Source organism: Triticum dicoccoides, chromosome 1A (genome assembly GCF_002162155.2).
Source record: "Triticum dicoccoides isolate Atlit2015 ecotype Zavitan chromosome 1A, WEW_v2.0, whole genome shotgun sequence".
Classification (NCBI taxonomy): Eukaryota; Viridiplantae; Streptophyta; class Magnoliopsida; order Poales; family Poaceae; genus Triticum; species Triticum dicoccoides.
Window position 1 is genome coordinate 409,185,420 of NC_041380.1, and position 15,334 is coordinate 409,200,753.

Below are 15,334 nucleotides of genomic sequence, written 5' to 3' on the forward strand. Positions count from 1 at the left end.
TAACACTGCTAAATGTGGGCTAACTTCTCAGGATGGCCTGTGCAACCGTTGGTAAAAGAAAGAAGTGTCGTTTTTCCCCTGAAATCCTTTCTAATGGACCAATTTCCCCCTCAACTCTAATACCGGATCAATCACCCCCTCGAATATCTAAAACCAGATCAGTCACCCCCTAAAGTGGTTTCATACTTGATTTTGAGTGGTTTTGACCCATACCGTGCATTTTTCTTGGGTTGACCGTGCACTTCGCGTCGCAACAGTTGGATGGAGATGACCGCTTCAGTGCACGCGCCCAGCTTGTCGTCTTCTTGGTCTCCACCGGGCTGCAGCTGAAGTACTCCCGCTCGATGCATACGACGACTCCCGATGCTTCCCGTGAAGCCGTTCGCGTGCTGCTGCTCAGGTCTGACCGCTCGCGCGGGAAACGCTTTGTGCGCCTCGCACCGCCCGGACCGGCGTCCCGCCTGGCTGCTGCAGGAGATGAGCCGCATCAGCACCGCCGACGCGCGCATCTGGCCGCCCGCGATCACGCCCTGTTGCGCCAAGCCCGCATCCTCTTCATCCCGCCAAGTGGCGACGGTGTTCGAGGCGGCGGCCACGCGAGCGTCATTCTCGATGAGCGTCTCCAGCGTGTCGGGCCTGCTGGATGATGACGGCGGTGAGATCTCGTCGGCTCCGAGCTCGTCGTAGTGTGTTGCGGCGGAGATGGCTCGAGGTCCCGGTGCCGGCCTTATTTCTCGCCGGTCTGCATGGCCGTGTCCGGCCCGGTGCTGATGCGCGCGGCTGCCACCACGTACTGGCCGAGGTCGAAGGAGCTCCATTTCTTGCGCCGGTCGTGGGCCCTGCTAATGGCCGCTGTAGGCATCTTCTTCTCGTTCCCGGCCTGGCAGCTGGAGGTGAAGGAGGACGAGGATGCGTCGGCGGAGATGTCGCGCAAAATCAAGTACAGGGAGGAGGTGGAGCAGCTTGGGGCCCATGAGCACGTACTCGACGCCGTTGGCGGGGTGCACGGGGTCGTCGGTGGTGAGGTCGTGCCAGACGTAGTCGGTCTTGTAACTCCGCTTGGAGGACCAGGAGTAGGTGTCCGCCATGCCGGCGCCTTGGAGCACGGTCAGCCTAGTCAGTCAGCGAGAAGAGCACGGTATGGGTCTAAACCACTCAAAATCAAGTCCAAAACCACCTTGGGAGGAATTTGATCCGGTTTTAAAGATTTGACGGGCTGATTGATCCGATATTAAAGTTAAGGGGGAAATTGATCCATCAGAAAGGATTTTAGGGGGAAAACGATACTTCTTTCTTGGTAAAATGGGGCTTTGTTTTGGCAGGGACGCTCATAGAGTGAGTAAATTAGGCATCTATCCCTAAAAAAATCTCAAAAAAATCCCTCAAAAAAATTAGGCACCTATCTCTCTGTTTTTCTCAAAAAGAGAATATATTAATATAAATATGATATTTATTATACCCGCTTCCACGATAACAGACATCAAAAGCAATTCAAAACATCAAGGATAATACAACTAAATTATTGAAAAATGGAAGAAAAATATGAGCAATGACGATCGACGTCGAACACCACAATCACCCGTAACAACAGTAGGATCATGAGAATGATTCTCCAAGCAAAACCTTCCTGAAGGAAACAACACGACATTATCGTCGTTGTTACATTTGACCAATATTTTCTATTTCTACTTATAAAGCTTGGAGTTGATCGGATATTGCTTTTGGCTCTAGGGAGTATATGCCCCCGCGCACTAAAAATGTATCTTGATAAGGTCAAAAAAATGAAAAAATATATGTGTGTTCATTATCACACCCAACTGCTACCTACAATTTTTCAGGGCGAAAGCTTAAGCATGTTGACCTGTGAAAAAAAAGATATGTTAAATGATAAATGTTACCTTCAGATGATACACTTAATTTTGTTTTTTTATCGTGAAGCACTGTTATCCCATTTCGCATGAAAATTGGCAAGCACGCTTACTACACTAACGTGAATCATCTGGCTTCTTCAATAGCCAACAACTTTGTGTACTGCGCATTTGGTTCTTTCGGATACTCTGCTCCAAACACCCGCACGACGACGAAGGAAAACTTGATAGTAGTCTTCAGGCATGTGCTCTCCCCCATCCTGACCATCTCACCAACGGCGTCTGCGGCAGTATCAAGTGCAAGCATCCTCAGAGCCGTCGTGCCCGTCTGCGTAGCAGAGAAAGAAAATCAGCCGTAGCAATCCCTTTTGAGCTTGAAGTAGTCACCGTATGCCTTCATTCCCTCCATAATGCGCAAGAACAATGCTCTCCGCATGCGAAAACGGCGACGAAACCATGAATCATCTGAAAAAGTTGGGTTCAGAGCAAACTAATCCTTTTGCAATGGTCGTGCTCCGAACACCCTATCCCTATTGATCACTATTCTACCTTTGATTGAGCCCTTGAAGTTAAGAATATGCTCCCCTTGCGGGTCCATTACCTCTTGCATGCTCATGTCCACTTCTTCGTCTGAATTCGAGTAATCGAATAACTCATCTTGAATAATTTTATCAAGCTCCGTCGGTCCATACTCCTCGTCCGACGAAGCATCGAAATTCATCACTTTCCATAGAAAATCACAAAAAAATCCGGTCAGGCAATGTGTCGAACACATAGCGCACAAGGCGGAGCCAGAGAGTTGCGGGACGTACCGTGACGTCTGGGGGCTGGCAACGACGTCCACGACGACGAGGACGGGAGAGAGGACTGCTCTGTCAGAGGTGGCGGCGCAAAGGCTAGGAACGGCTGCAGAGTGCGCGGCGCGGCGAAGCAGCGAGACAAACGTCGAGGAGGAAGAAGAAGAGAAGAGAGAACAAATGGATCCGATAGGTTGATGGATTTGGTGCATTTTCAGGTGGGGTCGGGCTGCCGGGTTTAATGTGGTGGACGCGTCTGGGCGTCCTCATATCCGTCCCATATTTGGGCTGGATATGAGGGGTGCTGGGTCAGCCTTGGCATTTGAGACGCCTGTCCGAATCAAAGTTTTGTGACTGGTCGGTCCGTCCGGACGTTTGAGACGAGTTTGAAACGCCCGGCTGTAGCTGCTCTCACGAGGCATGCAGATCCATGGCCCGGTCATCCACACTTCGTCGAGCGTCACCGGCACTGGGACGCTGCTTGGGTGCCGTAACTGCACCTGCAGTTGGGTCAATGGCATGTGGGCCAGCCGTCTGTTAGGCCCACATGTCATTGGCCCAACTACAGGTGCAGTTACGGCACTGAAGTTCATTCCCCGGCACTATTGCCCAGAGTACCTCGCGATCGAGTTTTTTCTCCACGAACAGAACAGGTACGCACATGTGGAGGTGGAGCTCAACATGTAGGTAGGCAACCAGCCAAGGCCCCAGGTTCAAATCAATTTCGCACCTAAAAGTGCACTGCCATGCGTGTTCCAGAAGACCACACCACACCACTCTCACCCTAACCTTTGGATCGTCTTGGTCATAAGTTTAGGTAAGCTCGACTTGGCGTGCTTAGGAGAAAAAACTACTAATAGTAAGCGTACTGGTTAGGGTTAACTGCCGTTCGTACGGACCGGTAGCTAGCACGGCTTGGATTCGGGATCACCGGCGGCCGGAGAAGAAGGTACGACCCAGGGCTCATTAGCCATGCATAGGTCTCAGATCTCTACTATTAAAGGGGGATCGAACGTCGTGATGGTTCGACCTCGTTCGATCCCCCTCCCTTCGAACTCCCACACGCACGCAGCAGCCCACCAACATAGCCCACGTACGAAAAAACACCAACTCAGCGCCCGCAAAAAAAAATACAACAACTCAGCCCACGTACGAGATCCACAGTTCAACACACGAACGATAAGTCCATGGAACCCCACGATCGCGCCCAGTCAACAAAAAAACAGCTCCGCAACCCACGAACGAGGACGAGGTCCATCGACCAAAAATCAAACTTCTTCGACCCGCCAACGAACGCCAGTTCTTCCTGGCGTACGAGCTCCATCAAGACGCCAGTTCTTCCTGGCGTACGAGCTCCATCCACACGCGAAAGCACGCCGCCAAAACAGAAACGCCGCTTCAATCGTCGTCCGGCCACATCGTTCGCACGCGAGCTGTGGGAGCTGCAGCCTCTGCTGGTCGCCTCCAAACACAACCTCCGCTCGACGGTTGTTGCTGCGTCATCTCCTGAGCGCGCCTACCGTCTTCTTTCTCTCCGATGGCAAAGGAAGTTATGTTTCATGGTGCCTGAACTCCCTAGGTTTGCCATCCTGACCTGTTCAAAACTTCATAATGTTAATACTCAGATTGCATCTTTAACTTATTTGAACATATCACTTATTCCTCAAAGTTGCAAAATCTAATCAGTCTATAATTCTGCCCAGTAAATTTTAACACCATTTGGTAGATCATGCAGGAGAAAGATTGCAAGTGTACAGTGAAGTTAGGCCATAATTCTGCCCAGTAAAGTTAGGCCATAATTTTGCACAACAGTAAGGCACCCCATAACTAAACAGAAAACACAAAACAAAGCAGAAAGAGGCAACTAAAGAGGCACATACCTAGCATAATGTACTGACATTGTAGTTAGAGAAGCAAATTGTATAAACTTGGGCTTTGGCAAGATAACAGCAGGTATGCCCATTGAGAAAAACATGTAGCAAGCTTCCAATCTACCACCAAGGATAATGACGTCTCTATCTAGCATCTACCCAGTTTCAGTAAATTAAAACAGGCTGATTGTTACGGTCTTGTATGTTGTCACCTGGACCAAATCCCACCATGTTTTTGTATGGAGGACGATGCAAAAAATGCAGGAGAGAGAAACAAATAAATCTAATTTTGGCAATCCAGTACAGACAATATGTATTATATCACGTAGTATGAAGAAACAAAGTCAAGCACTTACGAGAGCCTTTGGTGCAGTGAAATTTTGAGTGGGAGTCTGTATTATTACAGTTTGGTACCATCCAAATGACAGCCCCGTAAATCAGCTCCAGCCGACACACACCTTTGCTTCCACAGCTCATGCATAACCAGCCGACACACACCTTTGCTTTCACAGCTCATGCATAACCACATACCCGGGGATTCAAATCAACCTACAAGAATATTAATCCATTAGTCAGATCCAAGATGACACCAAATCAAATTGGTTAGGATGTGTGTCGATGCTTGGTGGCTTCGCCCGCCATCACCGAGCTATCAAAATCACAAGGCTACTGCTCGCATTTCACAAACACATCATATTACAATCACATGCCTCATTTGGACGTCATATGCCCGAACTCCCTAGGTTTGCCATCCTGACCTGTTTCAGCAAGCAAAGTAGTTATACTAGACTCCTGTTCAAAACTTCATAATGTTAGTACTCAGATTGCATCTTTAACTTTTACTCCAACTACATTGAACAAGTTCTGGCATCTCAAATGTGTCTTTTCAGCAACTACATTTGAACATAGCACTTATTCCCCAATTTACAAAATCTAATCAGTTATGCCGCCTGTTCTGTTCCCACAGTTAAGTTCCTATAGTATGTCATATCATTTTTATAATGCAAAAAGACTGTAGGTTTATTTTAGTAAGAAGAACATGTGTTGAAACTGTCAAAATAATCTAGGAAATTCTGAAATTGCAGTATAAGATTAGGTAACCTCAGACCATGTTTACTTTTACTGGATTCTAGAAGAATCGTAAATGAAAATGAAACATTACATCATGGGAACAAACATGCCTCGCGACAGGAATAGTGATAGAAGGAAATACTTTCATTTAAGCTCACCTCCAGAATACTTTCTCTCCACTCCTTTCCCTCCACCTTCATTCTTGTCGCCATGTCTGAGCCCTCTTTTTACTGAAATATACAAACTTCATCCGTCAACATATAATAGCACAATCATTTTACTTTGGAAGAAACCATATGCGAAGAACATGTCTATGAAAATGAACAAGTGAGTCCTAAAAGCATGTTAAATGAGTCACCATAGGTCATATCATTTTTGTAATTCAATTCATATCATTTTTTAATGCAAAAAGACTGCAGGTTTATTTAAGCTTCTATAGGACAGAAAGATGTCACAGCACAGAGAGCGTCTCTATGATAAAGGAAAAAAAGGTATGTGTATGCCAATCACATGTCTGCACATAAGGTATTCAATAAGCTTCACAACTTAACTTACATTAATCTTATCAGTTGTCGAATATGAGAGGACACCCAGATCACAACTCACCAATACACACCGACCACCATCTGGTTTTTTCATACGCAAACAAACACGCACTACTAACTACAGTGTTTTGTCTTCCGATGATGATGACAATGTGCCCACGCAACTGCCTATGATGATTCCTATAGCCGGCAATCTCAAGGCCTTTCAGCCAGTGCCGCATGTGGAAACATCAATCGGTATCGCCCTTACACACGACTATTTTTTAGTTTGCATTTATACATTTGTTAAAACAAAATGGTTCTTCAGGAAATCATTCTCGTGAAGGCACTTACTATGATCACCATGCATCACTGCGAGTAACAGAGAGAAGCATTGATCATAATATTGGTTCAGACATAGCACTTGGACTCGACACTGAAGACAATGTCCCCGAGCACATTGCTTCAAATGATATCATTAAATCAGATAGAAAACAGAAAAGGCGAGATCAATATATAGCACGGCGAAATAGATTAACACTTGAACAGAAGGAGGAAATCAATGCACGTCGCAGAGAAGCTAGGAAAAAAAACAGAGGAGGAGAGGACTGCCCGTCAAAGAGAAGCCAGGCAACGAATGACACCAGAGGAGAAGCAACAGAGTAACACCCTTAGAAGGGCGGCGTACCAAAATATGTCAGTCCATGACAAGCAAGAGACAAACGCCCGCCGAAGAACACGTCTGCAAAACATATCACCTAAGGAGAAGCAGAACATGCTAGCTCACCGCAAGAAGAGACTCGCGGCTAGGTGCAACACCCCTTGCGCTGAATCCATCGCCATGCCGCGCCCTGATGCAGATACCTTAGCTACACCCAACCTGATGTCGAGCACTCATGCATTGGCATTCAGAGAATCTGAAGCTTCAGCTCCTGCCCCTGCCCCCCGGTTTGCGAGTAAGGCTGGGAACAACTTCGAATCAGACGGTAACCCTTCCATCTTTACTTTACTTGTTGTGTCCATGTGCATTGAACCAGGATTTAACGGCTCCACAATGGTGCAGGCGAGTACCTTAGTCGTACCCTGGATGATAATGATGCCCCCAGCGAACTCATAAATCCCTCGCAGCAAACCAATGAACACCAAATAGACGACCAGCAGAATCAAGCCCGTGAGAAGAGGCAGGAGAGCAGAGCACAGCGTAGGGCTCGGGAGCGAGCTCAGAAACAAAGTATTGGAGCAAAGAACATTCAAGGGAGTGCCTTAAAACGAAGAGTGCGCGGGAAAAGCATACCAGAAGGTGAGAAGTCAGCGTTGCTAGATCGTCGTAATGCAAGCTTTCAAAAAAAGCGGAGGCCTCCAGGCCCAAATGCAAGTACCTTAGATGTGAACAGAGCAGCAGCAAGTTCAGAAGCACCGCCCACAGGAGTTGCTTCACCAGCTTCCTCCCCTTCATCAAACATGCCATCGTACACTATCGGAACCAATGGTAACCCTCTCATGTTTACTCCCCTCTTGGTGTGCACTCACAATTAAAACCATTACTTACCGGCTCAACAATGTTACAGTTGACATGGAGGCCTTCCTTAGCGGCATCATGGACGAGAATGCACTCTCTGGTGACCTCATGGATGATGAGTACTACCTATTTGCCGGTGAAGGTACTCCGAGGCGCCTTTCGCTGCTCATCCCTCTATATTATTGGTTTATGATGTGCATCCCATTATGACTTGTTATATCTCCACAATGCTTGCAGCATCCGACACTGATAGCTCGGACCTCGATGAGCCCGTAGAATCCTCCAACACGGGATCTATCAACCTAGATCCTTTCGACTATGTCTACTCGAACATCCCAGACAGCACGCACATCCTGAAGCACGCGGCAAACTGCGAGCATTGCAAGGCCAAGAAGTTCCAGTACGAGACTGACGGCTTTTGCTGTCGGAACGGGGAGATTGAGCTAGCTGAACCAGAGCCTATCCCAGAGCTGATGAGGTTATGGTCAAGCGCGGATGCAGACTCTCGGCATTTCCGAGAGAGCATTCGGTTCTTCAACGGGCACTTTGCCTTCACTACCCTTGGCGTCAGCCTAGACAACAACTACACAAACATGAAGTCCGGGGTGTACACGTTTCGGGCACATGGCACTATGTACCACAAGGTGCACTCGTTCGGTCCAAGATCTCGCCCTGAACATCTGCAGTTGTACTTCTACGATGACGATCCCAGCTTAAGCCATCGCAAGGAGGCCACCAAGCAATTGGACCAGCACGTTGTCAGCAAGTTAGTGGACGTCCTTAGGGAAAACCCCTACTCCCAACAGTTTAGGAGTTTGGGTGCCCACAAGGAAAACCTCGAGGAGTACCGGATAGACCTCAACATTGACCAGAAACTAGACCAACGAAGATATAATAGACCCGTGTCATCCTAGGTGGCTGCGATTTGGGTCGAGGGAAGCGATCTAGCAAACAGGTTCAACCGCAGCATTACACTCTATGGGGACAACAACGAGAAGTATAGTATACATGCCACAGATGGCTGTTATGACCCGCTCTCGTATCCCCTCTTTTTTCCAAGGGGGGAGCTTGGTTGGCATCCAAATATCCCTAAGCACAATGTCCCTTGGGAGGTTGCACAACAACCAAGAGGAAACCGTGATAACGATTCAGGTGCACCTGGTTGTTATGCTTATATGCCAGAAAAAGTTCTCTATCCTTCCATATGGTACCTAACCTTCTTCTTTCACGTCTTTCCACAGAGGGGAACAGCCGGTTGTGTGTCTCTGTTAGGGACTACTACTGTTACCGGCTACAGACGCGCCCTGCGATATTCAACCCCATACTACATGGAGCACGCCTGTTTCAGCAATGGGGTGTCGACATGTTCATCAAGATTGAGGGATGTAGGCTAAAGTGGATCAGGGACCACCAGAGAGAGATACGTGCCGATCTATACCAAGGCCTTGTGGATAGCATCGCGGTTGGGGAGATGCGGGCGAGCGCTGTTGGGAAGAGGATCGTGCTGCCAGGGACGCATCAAGGAAGCAACCGAGACATGAAGCGGAGGCAGATGGACGCCATGGCACTGGTGCAGACATATGGGAAGCCTGACATCTTTTTGACTATGACATGCAATCCTAGCTGGGAGGAGATACTGAATGAGCTGCTTCCTGGCCAGACACCGCAGGACCGACCAGATCTTGTCGCACGCGTGTTCAAGGCCAAGCTAGAGACCATGAAAGAGATGTTGTTCAAAAAGCACATCCTTGGTGTTGTGGTAGCGCATGTGTATGTCGTCGAGTTCCAGAAGAGGGGCCTCCCCCATGCACACTTCCTGTTGATCATGAATTCAAATTATAAACTCGTGGTGCCAGAGCAGTATGACCGCATCATATCTGCAGAGCTCCCAGACAGGCATAAGTATCCAGAGCTCTATGCCATGGTCGTGAAGCATATGATGCACGGCCCATGTGGCAATCTTAATCCCAAAAATGTGTGCATGCAAGACTTGAAGTGCAAGAGCAAGTACCCACGACCGTTCAACCAAAACACCTTACAAGGGAAGGATTCATACCCGGTTTATCGACGGCGAGACGATGGTCGTCAGGCTAAGGTCCGTCGTCAAATGTTGGATAACAGATGGGTCGTGCCTTACAACCCTTATCTGTTGCGGATGTTCAACTGCCACATAAATGTCGAGGTGTGCTCCAGCATCAAGGCCGTCAAGTACCTTTACAAATACGTATACAAGGGTCACGATCGAGCTTCATTCAGCATTGACCAGCCTGACAGCAACGGGGTTGTAGACGAGATTAAAAGGTACGTTGATGCGAGATGGGTTACTCCACCAGAGGCAATGTGGAGGATATTCGGCTTCAACCTTTCTGGGAGTTTCCCGTCGGTCCTACAGTTGCCGCTTCATCTCCCTAATATGAATAGTGTCACGTTCAAAGCAGGAGAGGACCTGACTGATGTCGTCGCCCGTGATACTGCATCTAAGTCAATGCTGACAGAGTATTTCCTCGCTAATCAGCAGCATGTGTGGGCTCGGGATATCCTGTACAAGGACTTTCCGGGAAGTTTCACATGGCAGAGACAGAAATACTGGAGGCCGAGAGAAAAGCAGCACCAAGTAGGTCGAATCGTGTCGGCCCATCCAGCCGAGGGGGAGCGGTACTTTCTGCGAGTGCTGCTCAACCATGTACCAGGCAAGACATCCTTCGAGGACCTGCGGACCGTGGGCGGTGTGCTCTGTCATAGCTTCCGTGAGGCTGCCGAGAGATTGGGCCTCATCGAGGCCGACAACACGCTTGACGAGTGTCTTATAGAGTCAACACAGTTCGCGATGCCAGCCTCACTCAGGAGGCTCTTTGCAACAATCTTGGTATTCTGCGAGCCAGGTGACGTGCGCGGTCTATGGGATAGGCACCTAGAGGCAATGTCTGATGACTACCGCCGATCACACACGTGCTCAAAGGCAGTGGAGTAGATGGTGTTGCTTGACATAAGGGGCATGCTACAATCCATGGGCAAAGACATAGTGTTGTTCCCTCTTCCGGACATCGATGAGACCTATGACACTACTGGAGGCGAGGCCAGAGAAGTCACCGAGGAGTCCTCCATCGAGGTTGACGCGAACGATGCTGGTTTAGCGTCCTCGCTAAACCCTGAGCAGAGGCTTGCATACGACGAGATACTGGCAACAGTCGATGCTGGTGATGGGGGTGTATTCTTTGTCGATGGCCCGGGAGGCACTGGGAAGACCTTCCTATACAAGGCACTGCTCGCAAAGGTTCGAGGCGAGGGCAAGATCGTGGTGGCTACGGCGACGTCGGGCGTCGCGGCTTCCATCATGCCTGGAGGAAGGACAGCCCACTCGAGGTTCAAGATCCCACTCAGCATTGAAGATGGGGGGTCGTGCAACTTCACCAAGCAAAGTGGAACGGCCAAGCTCCTGCACATGGCTTCACTCATCCTATGGGACGAGGCCACCATGACGAAGCGACAAGCGGTTGAGGCACTGGACAATAGCATGCGGGACATCATGGGACGACGGGACCGACTATTCGGGGGAAAGACTGTCGTGTTCGGTGGGGACTTCAGGCAGGTGCTTCCGGTCGTCAGGAAGGGGTCACGGGGTCAGATAATTGATGCGACCTTGCGGAGTTCGTACATATGGAAGGGCATGCGCCACCTAAGGCTCCTGACCAACATGAGGGCGCATAATGACCCGTGGTTCGCAGATTACTTGCTAAGGGTAGGCAACGGCACCGAGGAAACCGACGAGGAAGGCAACATAAGGCTCCCAGAAGATATTTGTGTGCAGCCAACAGAAGACGGCGTTGACCTAGAGAAGCTAATCGACCATGTATTTCCTGCTCTAGACGACAACATGGCTGATCCAAATTACATGACATCTCGAGCGATCCTCTCCACCAAGAACGACAACATTGATAAGGTAAACACACGCATGATAGAGCGCTTCCAGGGCGAAGAGAAGATCTACCACAGTTTTGATATTGCAGAGGATGATCCACATGGCTACTATGCCCCCGAGTTCCTGAACAACCTAACTCCCAACGGGCTGCCTCCGCATGCGCTCAAACTGAAGTTAAATTGCCCCGTTATACTGTTGAGAAACATTGATCCAGCTAATGGGTTGTGTAACGGCACAAGGCTTGTGGTCCGGGGTTTCCAAAGGAACACCATCGACGCAGAAATCGTGCTAGGACAACATGCTGGTAGGAGGGTGTTCCTTCCTCGGATACCTCTCTGCCCATCCGATGACGATATATTCCCTTTCAAGTTCAAGAGGAAGCAGTTCCCTATTAGGCTCAGTTTTGCCATGACAATCAACAAGGCACAAGGGCAGACCATCCCGATTGTCGGGGTGTACCTACCAGACCCGATATTCTCTCACGGTCAGCTCTACGTCGCATTGTCTAGAGCCACTGCGAAGAGGAACATTAAGATTCTCGCCATCAAGGACAACGACAATGGTAAGGGCAAGGGCAAGGGCAAGGGCAAGGAACAAATCAATAATTCAAATAAGCGAAAAAGATCTGAGCCCTTATTAACGACCATGAAGAACATAGTCTACAAGGAAGTCCTTAGCACATGAAGTCGCCGGATCAAATTATAGCAACTCAAGGTAAAGTATTCAATTCTGCATTACAACCACATACTATTGTAGATCTTAATGCACACTGACCTGAGTTTGTTGCTGCGTAGTACTCGAGGGAGCATGGTCAGTCTTCAGAAACCATGAGTATTCCTTTCGCGACATCTGCCCGTCCTATACTTGGTCAAAGATGGACCTGTTTAAGCTAGAAATAACAAGAGACAGCGTGAAGTTTCCAACATATGCAGGAGGAAGATGCTTGGACAGTGACTTGGTAAAGAAGAACAAAATTACTAAGGTTTCATATTTCTTTCTAATTCATCTGCTTCTCAATATGGTAAAAACCTGAGGCATCTAATATCATATAGAAATAAAAATAATGACTTAAACTTCAGTTGCATAGAATCTCTTGTTAGAAATACATGGATAAGGAACTACGTATCTCTACTCCTAATGGAGCAGTTCGTACGTCATTCGTTGGTACTATTAGGTGGTGTTATATATACTGATATTTTTTTAGTGAAATAAGGGAAGGCACATTGAAATTCAGACAAACTGAATCAGCCGGAGTCAGATAATGTGAGCAAAGTGTGTGCAATAGCTGCAGCAATTGGCGTCTCCCGGTCTGTTCCAGCAAGGAGCTCTATCATAAATAGTCTCATGTGCATATAACTAACAAGTAAAAATAAGCACATTATAAGCTTGGAATTCCTCTTACCTTATCAATATGATTTCCTTTAACTGCTTTGTCAGCTCTTCAAATAGAACCTACAAATATTGAAAGTAAGCTATAAGCATTGTCTCTTCAGATTGCTTGTAATGGTAGCATAATGCTTGCTTCAAGCAAACAATTGGTGTCGGTTAGAATTAGTAACAAGTTTTCTGTCATCGACAATGGAGAGAAGACAAACAAAGAACTGGAGGATAAAAGACATGTTAGTTCAGCTGATGATTAATCGCTTGGAAGCATAAAACCATCTGAAGTTACTGTGCACTGGGAGAATGTTTGTATAGGTTAAAGCATAGAAGCCACACAGTATGATCCTATTTGAACACTAAAATATATTACATATATAGACATCACTTACAAGGCATCCATAATCACTGACATCAAGCTTCATAATCTGCTTCTTCAAGATTCTGATAATATGCGTCCTAACCTGAAAATCATTACTGTGTTAAATTGCAAAAGCACACTGGAAATAAGCGAGAAGGAAAATAATACTGAATATGCAGTGTGAGGCACCAACTATTGTACAGTTCAATTTGCATGACTATTTAGTGTCTCTAGAATCTGCAGAAGTTAATAAATAAATATCGGATAAAACAAATGAGTGGGCAAAGTTAAACCAAGTGATCACTCTGAAATATGTCTCTTAAGATATAATAAGAAAATGGAAAGAGAAAAAAATAACAGAAAATGTACCTTGCCACTCTCTTGAGTGTGAGAACCACTACACACATGTCTGACAAAAAATGGTGGCTATCAGAATAAGTACCAAAACACCATATGCAACGCATTCATAAAGAATGAGTGTCAGCAACTTAGTTGAAGAACAGATGCGTTTACATGGGATCCAGAAATTCCAAATATTTCCAATCCATTTTACGGAGGGCCTCGGTAACTAGCCTGTAGAGATGAGAAATCCATGTACATAAGAAGTTGAACATATGTCGCAACTCACAAGGCTTTGATAGTGACACTTACTTGATTATATCCTCCTTGCTCAAATGACGACCTATCATCTTTCCCCATAGTACTTCGATGTCCTGTTAATATTTAGGTGCCGCGAGCAAACAAAATTAGAGTTGCCCAAAATATGGTACTGAATCATCATAAACAGAGGTGGCGATTCAGGCACAAATTGCAACTTGTCTACTGGAATAAAATTATGGCATCACATACAGAAACTGATACTACTGGAAACATGATGAAAGTAACAATTACTTTCTTAAGGTTGTAGTCGGGCTTCCTCGACTCCGACACTTCCTGCCATGCAGTCAAGAACATTCCGGTTTCAGCTCAAACTTAAGCAGCCCATACTCTAAATCAACACCCATGCTCCAACGATGCGTACCTTAGCTGTGACCCGCTTTTCCTTGGCAGTGACGGGCTGCGGCTTCCCCTTGGTGCCGCCGCCGCCGCCTCGCGATTCCTCTTGTTGGTGGTCGCGGCCACCGACCATGGCGACGCTAGGTGGTGCTGGCAAAGGGAGGAAGACGGACGGAGAGCGAGGGTTTCTTGGTAGAGCTGGAGGAAGGCTCTGTCATCGCGCTAAGCTTCGCCGCCGCCCCATCGTCGGAATAACCTGTCGGGCGTGGATGGCGGTGGATCGAACCAATCGAGCCACCGTGGCAGTCGGAGGAGGATGCGGACGAAGCCATCGAGGGAAGGGAGGACGGGCTCGGCGCGCGACATGGAGGAGAGATGGCTGGGAGAGGAGGGGCCGGCCGACGCCGTGGAGGGGAGACAAGAGTGCGGCGACGCCGTCTATGGACGGGAAGCGGCAGGGACGGGATCAGGCTCGAGCTGAGAGAGTTAGAGGACTGTGTGATGCCGTGAGGATAAGATGTATAGTATTTCTTTGAGAACTGGATAAGATGTATAGTAGGTGGAAAAGAAAACACAGAAGAAATCTATCAGTCTCTAGCTCGGCCCGTCCACTCTTGGGCTGGCCCATCCGCTGCTCAAAGAGTTTTGGGCCCTGGATGAACGCCTCAGGCTGTCTAAAAAAAATCTAATTAGGGGTACTCAGTTAGTTTTATTTCCTCGTCAAATAAAAGTTAGTTTTTTTTGCAAATTTGTCTAAAAAACATTTTTGCAAATATAAAAAGTTGTGTTAGTCTCACTTTTATTTTAATTTATTATAAATGTTTATATAATGTAGTATAAAATATTTCTTATATTTTTATATGTTTATATGTTTAAGTTTTCTTCAACGGAGATTAAAAAGTGATGGACTTGGATAGTGTTTTAAAAATAGCAACTGACATAGGCAATGACGTAACAATGATGGGTCGTACTGAAACATCACGAGAAAATAATCCTTCTTTATATGTATGTTATACATAATAATACAA

At 47.3% G+C, this 15,334-nt stretch overlaps 2 protein-coding genes and 1 pseudogene across 4 annotated transcripts; 1 reads left to right on the plus strand and 2 right to left on the minus strand.

Moving 5' to 3' along the window:
* Positions 1 to 169: 169 nt before the first annotated feature.
* Positions 170 to 2,589, minus strand: LOC119353415 (annotated as a pseudogene).
* Positions 2,590 to 6,425: 3,836 nt separating this feature from the next.
* Positions 6,426 to 7,452, plus strand: LOC119353423. Its single transcript, XM_037620050.1, has 3 exons — positions 6,426 to 7,117; positions 7,195 to 7,362; positions 7,406 to 7,452. Exons 1-3 carry the CDS (start codon positions 6,694 to 6,696, stop codon positions 7,450 to 7,452), a joined length of 639 nt encoding a protein of 212 aa, XP_037475947.1. The 5' UTR covers positions 6,426 to 6,693.
* Positions 7,453 to 12,343: 4,891 nt separating this feature from the next.
* LOC119276288 (pumilio homolog 24-like) lies at positions 12,344 to 14,723 on the minus strand. 3 transcript variants are annotated; one of them, XM_037557330.1, is made up of 8 exons: positions 14,332 to 14,723; positions 14,202 to 14,243; positions 13,962 to 14,023; positions 13,824 to 13,883; positions 13,680 to 13,719; positions 13,342 to 13,413; positions 12,972 to 13,021; positions 12,344 to 12,458 (listed from the first exon to the last, which is right to left on the minus strand). In XM_037557330.1, exons 1-8 carry the CDS (start codon positions 14,437 to 14,439, stop codon positions 12,428 to 12,430), a joined length of 465 nt encoding a protein of 154 aa, XP_037413227.1. In that variant the 5' UTR covers positions 14,440 to 14,723; the 3' UTR covers positions 12,344 to 12,427. The 3 variants fall into 3 exon arrangements, with proteins under 3 accessions (XP_037413227.1, XP_037413222.1, XP_037413230.1); XM_037557325.1 differs by lacking the exon at positions 12,344 to 12,458 and adding an exon at positions 12,477 to 12,878; XM_037557333.1 differs by lacking the exons at positions 12,344 to 12,458; positions 14,202 to 14,243 and adding an exon at positions 12,477 to 12,878.
* Positions 14,724 to 15,334: the final 611 nt, after the last annotated feature.

What these genes read in the sequence shown, in the direction of transcription:
- LOC119353423 (XM_037620050.1), top strand. Translation starts at nt 6,694, where the DNA reads ATGCACGTCGCAGAGAAGCTAGGAAAAAAAACAGAGGAGGAGAGGACT. An exon ending in GAACAACTTCGAATCAGACG is followed by an intron (nt 7,118 to 7,194) that starts GTAACCCTTCCA and finishes ACAATGGTGCAG; the next exon opens with GCGAGTACCTTAGTCGTACC. An exon ending in GGAGCGAGCTCAGAAACAAA is followed by an intron (nt 7,363 to 7,405) that starts GTATTGGAGCAA and finishes CTTAAAACGAAG; the next exon opens with AGTGCGCGGGAAAAGCATAC.
- LOC119276288 (XM_037557325.1), bottom strand. Translation starts at nt 14,439, where the DNA reads ATGGTCGGTGGCCGCGACCACCAACAAGAGGAATCGCGAGGCGGCGGC. An exon ending in CCGACTACAACCTTAAGAAA is followed by an intron (nt 14,024 to 14,201) that starts GTAATTGTTACT and finishes AAATATTAACAG; the next exon opens with GACATCGAAGTACTATGGGG. An exon ending in AGCAAGGAGGATATAATCAA is followed by an intron (nt 13,884 to 13,961) that starts GTAAGTGTCACT and finishes TCATCTCTACAG; the next exon opens with GCTAGTTACCGAGGCCCTCC.